This window comes from Lonchura striata, chromosome 3 (genome assembly GCF_046129695.1).
Source record: "Lonchura striata isolate bLonStr1 chromosome 3, bLonStr1.mat, whole genome shotgun sequence".
NCBI classification, from domain to species: Eukaryota; Metazoa; Chordata; class Aves; order Passeriformes; family Estrildidae; genus Lonchura; species Lonchura striata.
Window position 1 is genome coordinate 51,407,581 of NC_134605.1, and position 13,444 is coordinate 51,421,024.

The 13,444-nt window shown below is 42.7% G+C and overlaps 1 protein-coding gene across 8 annotated transcripts in view; it reads right to left on the reverse strand.

The window, feature by feature from the left end:
* Positions 1-13,444, reverse strand: part of NHSL1 (NHS like 1) — a 180,291-nt gene that overhangs the window by 99,145 nt on the left and 67,702 nt on the right. Inside the window, exon 1 of one of the 8 annotated variants that reach the window (XM_021553103.3) lies at positions 6,284-7,058. The exons of 6 other annotated variants lie outside the window; for them this stretch is intronic. In XM_021553103.3, coding sequence (XP_021408778.2) covers positions 6,284-6,488 — 205 coding nt within the window. In that variant the 5' untranslated portion in view covers positions 6,489-7,058. Of the gene's footprint in view, positions 1-6,283; positions 7,059-13,444 lie in introns of those variants that run through there. One more of the 8 variants, XM_021553104.3, reaches the window with a different exon arrangement.

The window sequence follows — 13,444 nt, forward strand, 5'->3', positions numbered from 1 at the left end:
GGCATCAGTTTTGACCCCTAGAGAGGGGGAAACATTTCCCCCTAGTATTCAGCCTTAGGGGTACCCTGGGAATAAGAAAAAGCATATAAAGCATATAAAAGTATAGAAAAATTTATATATCATGCAGTAAAACTGGAAACATTTCAAAGCAATACACTCTCAGAAAGAAAACCACAGCACCTCGTTTGTCTCGTCATGGCCACAAAGAAGCAAGCCAAGGAGTGCTGCACCAGCAAGCCTGCTAATCCAAACAGCACAGAAACTACCAGACAAATTGGGCTGCAGTGTCCCTGTAACTTCGGAAACACAGGGTTAAGTCAGATACTGCTCAATTTGTTTGCGTTTCCCACCACTGTGGTCTTGTACAGTGCAACCAGCCAAGAGAACTCCGGCTGGAGCTACTCTGAACCTGAAATTCAAGGTGTCAATAAAGGCAAGCACAGTCAGGGTCTCACCTGACAGCAGCACAAAGCTGCCCAGAAGGAACTGGGATCTGCCCCAGGAGTTCTCAAACACCAGGGGTTAACTTCCCCTCTGCCTAAGAAAATCACGCTTCTGACACAGTGGCTCTAACACACGGGGATTCAGCAACACCACACTGTTCTTCCCTTCAGCTCCTCCATCCTAACAAAAAACATTCTACAATCCCCTGAGAGATTAAGGCTCTTCAACACAGTTAGCTTACATTACTTATGGCTTTTGGAATAGGCACTGAAACTAGCCACAACTCTGCATAAAAAAATCTACTGGGAAATGTCCTTTAGCACAGACTGCTGTTATCCTGTCACTACTTCCTGGAGAGGCACAGACATGCTGGGATAGCAGCCGGGGAAAAAGGGAAGGAAGGAAGGACTGCACCAAGTTTTATACAATTATAGAGGTTTGTTTTGTTGGTTTTTTTTTATAATTTCTGTTTTTACCTTGAACACTTTAGATCAAATAAAAAATTATATTTCTTTTTAAATAGAAGATATTTGCACTTTCAAAATAGCAAAGAATTGGAATTTGGCAAGTATTTCATATAATAAATAACAATTATGTCTGGTCCATAGTTTTTTTGATAAAGCAGAAGTAGAGATGTGGGTTTAAACAAATGGTTCTGTGATACCAATGCAAATATTCTGTGATACCAACATTTTTTGTTTAAACTTGTTTCTGTAGGTTACAAATTTTTGCTTAGCAAACCCATTTTCAGATTCCCATCTGTGGCAATATTTGCCAGAAGACATAGGAAAGTCTGCAAAGTCTTGACTAAGTTTTTCTCTATGTACAAGCACACCAAAAATTAGTACTTCACGTTATAGTTAAATGCAGGACTTGTGACTGTCCCCAGCTGTTTTACCAGCGTGAAAACTTTTGTTTGCCACTGTATATCATGGAAGTTTTACAGAACTCTCTGCCGTGCCACGATAAAATATGCTAAGACAAATAGTACATACATCAGTAATTGAAGTAGTACCTCTGCTCCCAGCTGTGCTTCCATAAAAGCACAACATCCAACAGTCCGACCACAAAAATGTGATATAAGCTTGACCAATTGTTACAAATGCATAGAACTATATCCAATTTCATCTTTGCACACAGAACCTACATGTAAAAGGTAGTAGAAGACAGAAAATTGGCTTTTATATCAAATCTCTCATTATTTTTTCCTTTCAAACATTCATATTTGCATATGTATGCTTATACTTACTAAATAAACATTAATTTATTGTTTAAAAAAACAAAAAACCAAAAATCCCAGGAAACATCCAAAACAAAACCCAAACAAAAAAAAGCAGGCTTTCACAAAAAGGTATATAAAAGCATATAATATTTGTTTTGGACTTACTCCAGGCTCTTACACAAATGCTTTTTGAGGTTTCCATAAATGATTATTTATGGACTTGCCCAAAGCTTCAAGAATCCTTTTCACAGACACACATGCCCCAGCACTACAATCCATCACATGTTATGGCTTCTCCAAATGCTAACAACTCCCTTTGGGTTTATGGGCCTTTATCTGTGTAGTAACTGGCATGACTTTTTCCCACTTTGAACACAAGATCTTCTTCAAAAACATACAGGAAAAAAAGCCCAATAAAATTATTTTAATTGGAATAGCAACAAGAAGTCTGGATTTGGTAATCTTGCTTATAGAAACTTAATAGTTATACATCTCATTACTAAAAAAATGTGATTACTTGTCTGTTCCTGAAATCCCCTTGTAAACTATATTAACGACTTAGAAACCTAGAATTTAAAAATTATTTGGACTAAAGACTGGGGTGATACTCTGGTGCTGCTGTTAGGTGAGGTCAGAGTTGCCTATCTTTACCCTGAGTTTCTAAAGGAAACACTGAAAATACAAGCTCCAAGAACCAAAAGGTCTTGAGTCTCATGTCTGCCTCTGGAACATGAGGAAAAACACATCTGGTAGTATTAAACTTACATAACGCACATTTAACCAATCACAGGTAGTATAGGCATAACTAAAGGGCATAATTTTTACTAACATAATGAGGCAAAATGTTTGTAGCATTATGCTACAAACTGCCACTGTGACAATTCAGTATTTGTTCAGTTTATGGAGATCTGACCCCTTGGTAAGTGTGATGTTCTCAGACCATCATAAGTCATTAGGAAGTTAACTGACAGCTTTGGTCAGAGTTGCCATAAGGATGTTAGGATTGCTTCCATCAGACACATTGCAAGGACACAAAAGGCTTGACCCATAAAGAGTTATTTATTAATATTACTTTTAGCATTAAAACAAATTCTTACATTTAGACTGGTTCTGCAAGGAAAGAAAATGGGCATTTCACCCTTTTGGTATTGAAGATTGAGACATGGAGCCAGTGGCTGCCACCTTCTGAACTGGGTTTGATCAATCATTAAAACACAGCAGTTACCTGAGAAACAAGGTTTCTCCAATGACTCTAAGTAAGTTTTCCAGGTAATATAACCTGCAGTAAAAAGCAGCCAAGACTTTTAACTTTTGTGATGCTGAAAAATTGGAAAGCAACCAAGTGAAATGCAGGGAGTGGGTAAAACATCAGAGCAATAAACAGGGACAGGAACTGGAGAGAGCTGGGAAAACTTTGTGTTAAGAGCTTCTTCTGATGCATTGTCACCTGTGGCCAGACCTGATTACTAGTTGTGCTTCTCCAGCACCTGGCCAGAAAAGCTCAGCTAAGATGTTCTGCCATGTGACTCATTTCCTTTTTGAAAAAATTAAAGTAAATATGGTGAAGCCTGTGCCATGAACTAACTCATGTGTTATCTCTATTCAAAGCTACTTGCTAGTAGTACTTGTGATAAACAGCACAGGCACACACGAACCACTGTCCCATTCTTCCACCCATCACAAATCCTTTGCAACACATCCAATTACTTTCATTTCAAAGAATACTCCTCTCAGTCTTTTTCCAATAAAGTGGTTTTTAAAGGGAAAAAAAATGCTCTGAGCTTCAGTCTGAAAATACGTGCTCCTCCTGAAAGTAAAGCACCTGAACTAAACCCTCTGATTAAAGAAGAAACATGAGAGTTACGGTGTTCCCTCGTTTCAAAGGGCCTCCAGCTGACTGAGGAGGAAGAGAGCTGAGCAAGAAATGCTTCAAAAACCAAACTTGTATTTTACTGTCAACTTTTACCATCTCTTCTACTAAGAGCTTTACCAAATGTGAAGTCTGATTGGTGCTACCAAAACACTCTGCCCTACCTTTTACATTTTAAAAAGAAGAAAGGAGCAGCAGCCCCTGACCTCCACATATGCAGGGATCAGGACGCCGGGGAGCGCCCCAGGTTCACGGTTACCATTTACTTTTGTTCTTCTTGCTCATTTCAAACTGACAAATCCAGCCAATCTCTGTGCTATATACTGTGTGCAAGCTCCAGTTTGCAGCCAAGGCAGATTAGCCACTTTGCTGGTGAAATACCACGCAACACATGCTGCCTTGTGCCTGTCACCCAGCAGCCTCGTGGGAATGCAATCTGAGCCTGGAGGAGCAATGGAGCGGCAAAACAAGAGGTTTAAAAAGACAGGAAGAGAAACAGCTCAGAAAGAACAATTCCTTCATTTCCAGCTTCTGTTATTAACACTCATGTCTTTACACGTACATTTAGGAGAAAGAGAGCCTGTGATTTGTCAGACTTACTCTTTTTACCAACTTACCTGTGGAAGAACTGGAGGGAAAACTATTCTGATAGCTGAAAAACTATTAAAATTTCATCTAGCTTAAAATAGTCTGGTTTTCTATAACACTTGCTATGTCTGCTGTGCCTCTCATTTCTTTCTAGTTTGTGTTAATTTAGTGATGTGGTTAATTTGAGCACCAAAGACAATACTGTTTAGAGCCCTCCGTTTTACAAAGGCTGGCAAGCAGTTATGCAACAGAGCAGTGGAACAAATTAATTCAAGAACACAAGTGGGCATTTATCACATATGCTTTAGCCTTTGAATACAAAGGTAAGACGATCACTCTGCCAGGTATGGATTCTCAAACTCTTCCAACACTGCAAGCCTGACTCGCAGCCCTAGATAAAAGACAGCTGTGACAAGTTTCTCCTGCCCAAATACATAATCCCACACTCCCTTCATCCCTGGCAATCCCTGGCAGTCTGGCAGAGCATCCTGATCAGACAGAAATGCACAGTTAGATTTATGATCCAGGCGGATTTTACAAGTTGAGTCAAATTGTTCCCTGTGAAGAGGAAATAAACCCTGCACAATCTACACCTCCCCACACCTTCCCTTCAAAAATGACATATTGTCATCTCCTCTACAGGCAGGCAGGGAGGCTTTCATAGTTTGCTGCCCAATTACAGCAGGAATTCTGCCCTCCCCCTCCAGCTGGTACAATGGGTTCTTTATGTAAATCACACAGAAAAATTAATACACCATTAATCCATCAGTAAAACTTCCTTTCCCATCTCTGCCCTGCAGCGTGAGCACAGGCTAAAGAAGGCAGCACAAGAAACTTTATGGAAGTTACACAGAATCCAGCAGCAGGGCTCAATGGTTCTTCTTTATCTTGCAAGATCCCATCCCACAGGCATTAGAAGTTAATCTGGCATCGCTGTACAATATCAATGTACCAAAAGTCAAAAGTAAAAATTACTGGTTGCAAACACAAACTCCCTTTTAGAAGTTTTTCAGCAGCAAAATAGGTTTAAAAACAATCTTCAAAGCACAGATTAAAGCTGTGTCCTAGCATGCAGGGAGCAAAGCACAGGCATATACATCCTGCGTTAGTGTTCCTGCATACAAACCATTTACTAAAGCCACAATCTGTTCTGACACGGAAGTGAAATTCTGGTCAAATAGCTATTAACTGCTTTGAGAAATGAAAAGAAATAAAAGGCCCTTTGAAGATCAAATGCCCTTCAAGAGCCTGCTTGCTTTTACAAAAATGACCTTACAGCACAACAGAGTCAACCTTACACTTTCTATTAACAAACTACTGCTCTGGCAGCGCTGAAGAAATTACAAGCAAATCACTCACTTTACTAAGTATTTTCAACCTTGCGTGCACACACTCTGCTGCCTGCCAGCCAACTACTGGTCCTGCTTACCAACTCACATGAGCAAACTTCTGAAATTTGTTTTGATTTATGGCAAGTATGAGGTAATTTGTTATTCAGTGACCTGACAAACGTCATTCAAAAACAGAACACAAAAGAATAAAAGTTCATTTTAGAAGTCTCATGTAAAATATACTCCAGGTCTGAACACTTCAAGGGTTCAGTCAGAGCTGCTTATCTCATGTCCTAGATGTTCCTCCTCTCTGTGGAGCAATTCCCATCACTTTCTCATCATCTCTTTTATTTTGCATCTGGGACCTCTTCTTAGTCTGCCCTCATAAAACAAAATAGGCTTAAATTTTTCCCAGCAGGACCATGAGGCAATCATCCAAGAAAAGCCACCCAGTCGTTTAGAAGTGGAGTCTTAAATAGCTTTTGGTTCCACATTTTGAAGAGATTCTTGCAGCACCTGCCCAAAGACTCTGGCACCAATGACTACTGGCTACAAGAAGCATAAACAAAACTTACCAATATCCCATACAAACAGTACCCAGATGGGAAATTAAAGGTTTTCCCTGTTAATTATTATAACCTTTCACAGTTTTAACCCCCAAAAAACTTGGTAAGGCAGTGCTGCACCTCAGCTTTTGTGCTGCCCTCCGCCTCCTCCCCCTGCTGCGGCTCCTGGCCCCCGGTGGGACCCGAGCAGCTGGAGAGAGCCGCATGGAGCACGGCTGGCACTTCAGCAGCAATCGCAAGGGTTAAAGAGAAAGCAAGTCACCTTTCCTCTGCTGGCTCCGGTAGGTCCAGTTCTCGTCATCCTCGTCTACCTGCTGCACGCACATGGAGGAGAGCTCCCCATCGCTGCGAAACAATCTCTTTGTCTGCCGTGACAAGGACGAGAAATTTATCCAGCTGACAGCACGCGAGAGGGAGCCTGGGTTTTGTTTGAGTTTGAAAGATCTCGAAACACACTCCTTTTTCATTTTCTTTCAAGCCAGCCACTGGCGTCGGTTCCAAAGAGACCTCTCTGAAATCGTTCCCGTCCCTTTTCTCAGCGGTTTTCGCGGGAGGCTAAACAAACTCAATCCGACTTCAGTCCAGGTTTCTGCTCGCTGCCTTTAAACCAGCACCACTAAGGAGGCAGGTGGCCGTGCCAGCGCAGCTCCCCTGAAGCTGTTTTGATACAGCACTTAGGAAGCTGCCAAAGAAAACAAAGGGGAGAAAAGCAGCAGAAAGTGGCACCTTGCAGCAGCTCAGCGGAGCATGTAAGGGCTGAGCAGAGCATAGCACTGAGGCAAGTGTTTCCCCCATTCTCCGCTCAACAGCAAAAACTGTAGCTCCAGCTCCACTCTTCTCCCTGGCATCGCTGCCCAGGAGCGTGCAGGCAATTCAGTCCTCTCTTCTGGCTCATCAAAAACAGCCCACGAGGAGGGAAGAGCCGGCAGAGATCACGCCTTGGCACGGCACAGCTCACGAGGGACAATAAAGCGACTACACTTCTGCCGCCTCATCCTGGCTTCCCTGCTCTCCCTTAGAGAAAAGCCTTGTGAAGCAGCTCCAGGAAGGCTCTTCTAACAATAAAACCGACTGCGTGGCTATCGCTTAGGATTAGAGTGAAATATGATAGGCTCGCTCTCCTAAAAGCAAAACTCCTCCTTTCCTCCGCCAGCTCAGCTGCAGCACAAACTTCTGAACTCTGCGTGAATAAATAGGAAAGCACTTGCACACCTCTGCGGGCCTGGATGGGCGAAAATAAAGTCCTGGAGCTTTTCCACACCAAAAGCAACCTGAAGTGTGCTGAAAACATTAGTGCCCCCGTAGCTGGTGGTACATTTGAAAAGAAACTAAATAAAAGTGCATAGACATAAACAAAATTTGAGCAGATACTTAGTGATCGGGCTCTAACTGGGGTCACTACAGCTCATAAAACAGGTTTCACTCCCAGCTGTTACTTTCTGCTGCCTCCTCTTTAAACTAGCACCCAGGAAAAGCACTCCACAGTTTGAAAGTTCTAAAAAAAAAAAAAAAAAAAAAAAAAAGGCACTACTGAAAGCTGCAGTGCTTTCCCTGCATGCCAATACCAACGCTGCTCCCAGAAGGGAATAAGATGGAGGGGCAAAGGGAGCATTTTAAAGCAGACGGGAGTTGGTTATACCAAGGCTCCCTAATACCCACGTGTTTTGCTGGAATTGGTCACCAAGATAAAAGTCGACCAAAAAACCCCACAAGTTTCTATCCTGCAGCAAAAAAATAGACTTGAATGTGGGAGATAGCCAGTAAGGTCAGCTCAAGGAATCCTCAAGGAGATGGTGGTAGAGAGGGATCCGGGGAAGCGGGCAGGGAGGAAAAAGAACACAAAACCATACCCTTTATCTGAACAACAAACATTAATGTCTTAGCGTCCCAACGGCTGCAGATGATGTTATCAAAAAGACAAGGATCGTAAGAAAAAAAGGAAGCAGTGTTCGGGCTCCCAAGCTGCCAGTCAGATTTACACTATTGCAGAACACGCCCCAACCCCTTGGCAGATGCTACGGCAGCCCTCTGGATTCTGCTGCACAGGCTCTTCAAAACCATTAAAAACAAAGGCTCTGGCTTTTTCTGAAACTTACGGCTCTCTGACTCATAATAAGAGGATAAGGTTTAACCCACTAACTGGGAGGCAAAAAGCTAAGTACTGTATCAGATTACCCTATGAATCAACCAGGCACACCAAAGTGACCTTTGGCTCCCAGTAACACAGCACAATGGGTCGGCCAACTGTCTTCTGTAAATAATTTAATAGGCTGCATTTAAATTGACCTCACTCCAACAAGGTAATGCATATGTACATACGCAGGTCTCTCACCACTTCCCAAAGCCAGTGGTGCTGTAGTGGGGTTGTGGAGGGAGTGGTGTGAGTGGGAGCTAACACACTGCTAACATTCGCTTTTCTCACTGTGTGTCATCAGCTTTTTTGTCATTGTTAACAGACACCACTCCCCATCCCTGATGAGACAAGAGACCTGTGTAGGGTTGGGAGGTTTCTTTTGTTTTTCTTCCTTTTGCTTACAAGAAGACTTGAGAATGTAGAGTGAGGTAGCCCTAGAGACCCAAGTACTGTAATATCCATCTTGGAGCAGCTCATGTATAAATAGGCAGGATTTAATATAAAAATAAAAAAAAAATCAAAGACCATGCTTAAAAACTTAGGGTTTTTTGTTTTGTTTTGTTTTTTTGTGGTTTTTTGTTTTTTGTTTTTTTTTTCTTTTTTTAAAGCAAAGATTTGGAATTGCCAATACTGAAAAGTACAGAGAACAGTAAACTACCACAGCTATTACAGGCTAAATTATACAGAACCAGATGTATAAAACCCTGTTAGGAACTGCAGAATCACAGTCATCTCCTCTCCACTGTACTACTTAGAAACAGAAGATCAGAGGAACCAACAAGAAGGAAACCCTTTCAGGTTAACCCAAAATGCCAAGGTAAATCCCAGAGGCCTGCCCAGAGTGTAGGCAGCAATTTATTCTCAGGAATTTTCCTGTCCTGTCTATACCTCTGCCTTTTTAACACGGTGCCAAGTCACAACTTGGTGATGCAAGAGCAAAAGCACTGTGACTGACCGTAACATTTCCATTGTTACTGTAAACAGAGTAGTGCAATGCTTTGCTCAGTTTGCTATAATGTGATTTAATTGCAGGAAAAGATCCATTGCTAGACACTTCAACACTGTCACTACCACAGAATGCTTCTTATTTCTAGGTGACAAGATTATTATCAGCAAACATCGTTATACACGTGGATCAAAAATTAATTTCACAAGATCAAGAGAAAACAGCAATTCCCATTTGAAAAACAAAACGTGTTTAATAACTGTTGCAAGTTAAACCATTCTTTAATCACTAGCCAAATACAAGGCCACAGAGTTGGAAATCCATCCAAGAGGAAGGCAACTAGGTTGGTGAGGGGCTTGGAACACAAGCCCTGTGAGGAACGACTGAGGGAGCTGGGGGTGTTGAGTCTGGAGAAAAGGAGACTCAGAGGTGACCTTATCACTGTCTACAACTTCCTGAAAGGTGGCTGTAGCCAGGTGGGGCTTGGTCTCTTTCTCCAGGCAGCAACTGACAGAACCAGAGGACACAGTCTTACACTGCACCAAGGGAAATATTGACTGGATATCAGGAAAAAAGTTTTTTATGGAAAGAGTGATAAAGTACTGGAATGATCTGCCCAGGGAGGTGGTGGTGTTGTCATCCCTGGACGTGTTTCAAAAAAGACTGGATGCGGCACTCGGTGCCATGGTTTAGCTGTGATGTTAGGGCATGGGTTGGGCTTGGTGATCTTAAAGGTCTCTTTCAACCCAATGGTTCTGTGAAATTTTAGCATTTGAAACACTGTAGAGGCTTAAATTTAATTATGTAAAACACTCTACAAAGCCGTATGAAAGAAACACATACACTTCTAATGAACTAAGCTAACTTTCCAACCTATTTTCTCCCTTATGAAGATGTGATACAAGTATATAAGCTTCATATTTTCCAGGTTATGTGTGTAAAGATTAAGGCATTCTTTTTGGCACATTTTTTAAATACAAATCAATCTCAGTAAAAACCATGAAGGAATCACAGAAGAAACACAGGGCTTGAAGTAGAAACTTAAATTGCTTCCTTTCCCTACTCCTTTTTATTTATTTTTTAGAGGTGAACAAGTCTGAATAACCATAGTCTCACATACCATCAGGATTTTTACCATGTATCACAACCTGATTGTCTAAGAATTCTCTAAAAGTTGCTAAGCAAACACACGTACATGGTTCACAGCCACTGTGTTCTCCTAACGCCAGAAAAAACAGCAAAAAAGGTTTCTCAGAAACTGTTTTGGGTCAGTGTAAAAAACTAACAAAGCAGAAAGACAAAAACCCCAAAACACCACAGACATGCTCTGCTTTTGGCTTTTGGCACAATCCATATGTTAATTCCTGCATTTCCTAGTCTATCATGTCTCATGGCTCAGTGAGGCAGTAACGTGGATGATTCACAATTACAGATAGCTCATGCTCCTACAGCTGAGAGGACACCTCTCTCTCAGGCTTCCCGGGTGTTTTCCTTCAGGTGGTAACAACTCATCATCAGCCAGTCATAAAGCCATTTGGATTAAGCACCAGCAAAAAGCCATTGAAAGCACCTTCCGGGGTAGTCTCATCCCATCCTTACAAGGTTCTTGCTGCAGCCAGAGAAAGGAGAGGGGTGTTCCAGCAGGCCTGAGAACCCCTCCATCCCAGAAACCACCTCAACACCACCAGATCAGCTACATATGGTCACCTCCCCAGTGCACTCATCATCTCCAGGCAGATGTGTGGGAATTTCAGTCAGTTTTGAAACCTTTTCAAGCTCCATCAGAGGTCTTTATCTATGACATGCCTGCTCTTTTAGATGTACCCTATGAAATGCTTACATAGCAAACCACAAACCACATATTCCTGCATGACTATTTACAGCAGAGCAGCCACAGAGAGCATTTTGCTATAAGAGGCCTCAAACTTCCAGTTAAGGTTGTGTCCCTTTTTATGTGCAGGGCACATAAGTGAGAAACTCTTTCCTTCCCTGTGTGAATGGACCTGTGAGGGGAAAAAAATAGTAAAGAAGTAAAGGAACAAGAATGAAGTTACTTGCCCAACATCACAGAATGGATAAGCAGCAAAGCTAAGAAAAGAAAGTAGGTCTTCTGGCTACCAGCCTTGCGACCTACTTAAGTAGGCCCTGTCTCACACAAAAGCAATGCCAATTAATTGTTTCTATCACAACCCTTACAGAGCCTTTGAATGCCCTAATTATAAAGAAAAACTTCCTTTCTGTTTTTACCCTTTTGATTTTGTTTTTTTTTTTTTTCCAATTTAAAAATACACCATATCCAAACTAAAGGAGGAGGGAGTTTCATCTGCATTTCCAGCTTTATTAGGTTCACAAGAAAAACAGAAACAAAAACAAAAAAACAGCCCACAGACAACTATTTTACCCTACAGAGGATAAAGCAGCTTTTGGACAGGTCTGTATGATGCACCTGCCACCAGTCTTTCTTCCTTCTTTCAGCTTCTGTGTTCCAGAAGGATTCACTGCATCAAGGCAATGTTTTCTCTCATTCAACAGCTGTACTTACTTTGATAAGGAAATTCTGTACAGGGGTACAGTTTCTATAAAGTGCTAGGCTAACCTGGAGCTGGTTTTCCCCTCAACAGCAACAGTATAAAGGGATAATGATGTCTCTTACTGAGAGAGAGAAATCGAGTAAGGCACATGAACAGTACAAGCTGATTGTTAGCCAAAAAGATATCTGTAAGAGGGGTAGAACCAATGCCAGAATTGCCCAGAAAAAAAAAATACTTCTCTAAAATACTTTGATGCTGCACATAGAGACACCCACCTGCTCCAGCCATATACAAATGGATTCATAAACTTTTGGCTTTCTTCATCAGCTTAATTCCAGAACTGATGCAAACCCCAAATTTCATAGCAAAGGTGCTTGCAAGTATGCAAGGAGTAGGGTGATTACTGATGGCAGGAGCAGTTTCAAGTACTGAGCTCTGCTAGGTAAGAGTGTGATGGATACCCTTAAGGCATTTGAAAGACCTGGTGTGTGACACCTAGGGACATGGTTCAGTGGTGGATGTGGTAGTGCTGGGCCAGCAATTGGACTCAATGATCTTAGAGATCCTTTCCGACTTAAATAATTCTATGAGATTCTGATGGACACAGGAGGAAAGGATATGCTTGATCTGCATTAAGTTTCAGCCTTGCCTACACACAGACGAGCTTTTCCTTCGTGAGGTTTGATGCTGTCATACGACTTAAGGGGCCGAGTAACGGGGCTTTGGTGACTTCGAGCAATGTGCAGATGTTTGAAGAGTTCCCGGGCAGCCCTCCCTTCCAGCAGCGCAGCGCCGGGCGGGAGCGAGCCCGGGCGGAGGCGGCAGCGCGCGCCGGCAGGTGGCAGCCGGGATCCAGCCGGGATCCAGCCGGGATCCAGCCGGGATCCAGCCGGGATCCAGCCGGGATCCAGCCGGGATCCGCGCTCCCACCGCCCGAGGACACAGCAGCGACACACTTACGGTGACACACGGTAGTGACTTATCTTTCAGCACTTTGCCCGTAGTAAGCTGTTATTATCTCCGCTTGAAACGTAATTAACAATTTTAGTGGTTTTTCATTAGGGCGTGATAGCTCACTAATTGAGACAGCTCTGCTAAAATCTCCCTCTAACTGTAGTCACCGCCTCGATTCCTACACACGTTCTGCTAGGTTGTGGGGCTCTTGCTTTCATAACACGAAATGTTTCTTAAAATCCCCTAACCGTAGGGTGACCTCTTTTCCAAAGCTGAGGCTTGGCCAGGCTCTGCTCACAGTTGTTAGCCAACACAGCGCAAGTGCTGATAGACTGGGAAGATTAACTATCTTAGTATGGAAGTTTTGCGGACAGAGTAAGTTTTCTGTCTGAAGGGAAGCTTGCAGGTTTTTTCGCCCCCAGGCACTCATCTGTTCGCTGAATCGCCAGAAGTTATCAACAGCAGTTCTGATCAGCTCGGGAAGTCACTTACAGAATCTGGGAGAGACACTGGAGAGGTGCACCAGCAGCATTCAGCACCTCGGCGCTCCTCTGCCTCACTGCACTGACCCTTCCTCCAGCAGCACCCACCCGCTCCAAGCGCCGGCACAGCTGCCACGAAGGATGCTCCCAAGGAAACCACCCCGTGCCTCATAGGGCAACTCCAACCTCCCAGAAAAGCTGTGTGCTTTTGTAGTGTCCCGTATCCACAGCTACTCCTCTTTGCTCTGGAACACTCCACAACGAACACATGAGTTTATAAACTCAACTTGCACTGCTCTAATCTAAATTGTAAGATTTATAAGTTTAGTCTCTCCTACTACCAGTTACATTAGAAATTTAATAAATAGTGAAGCAC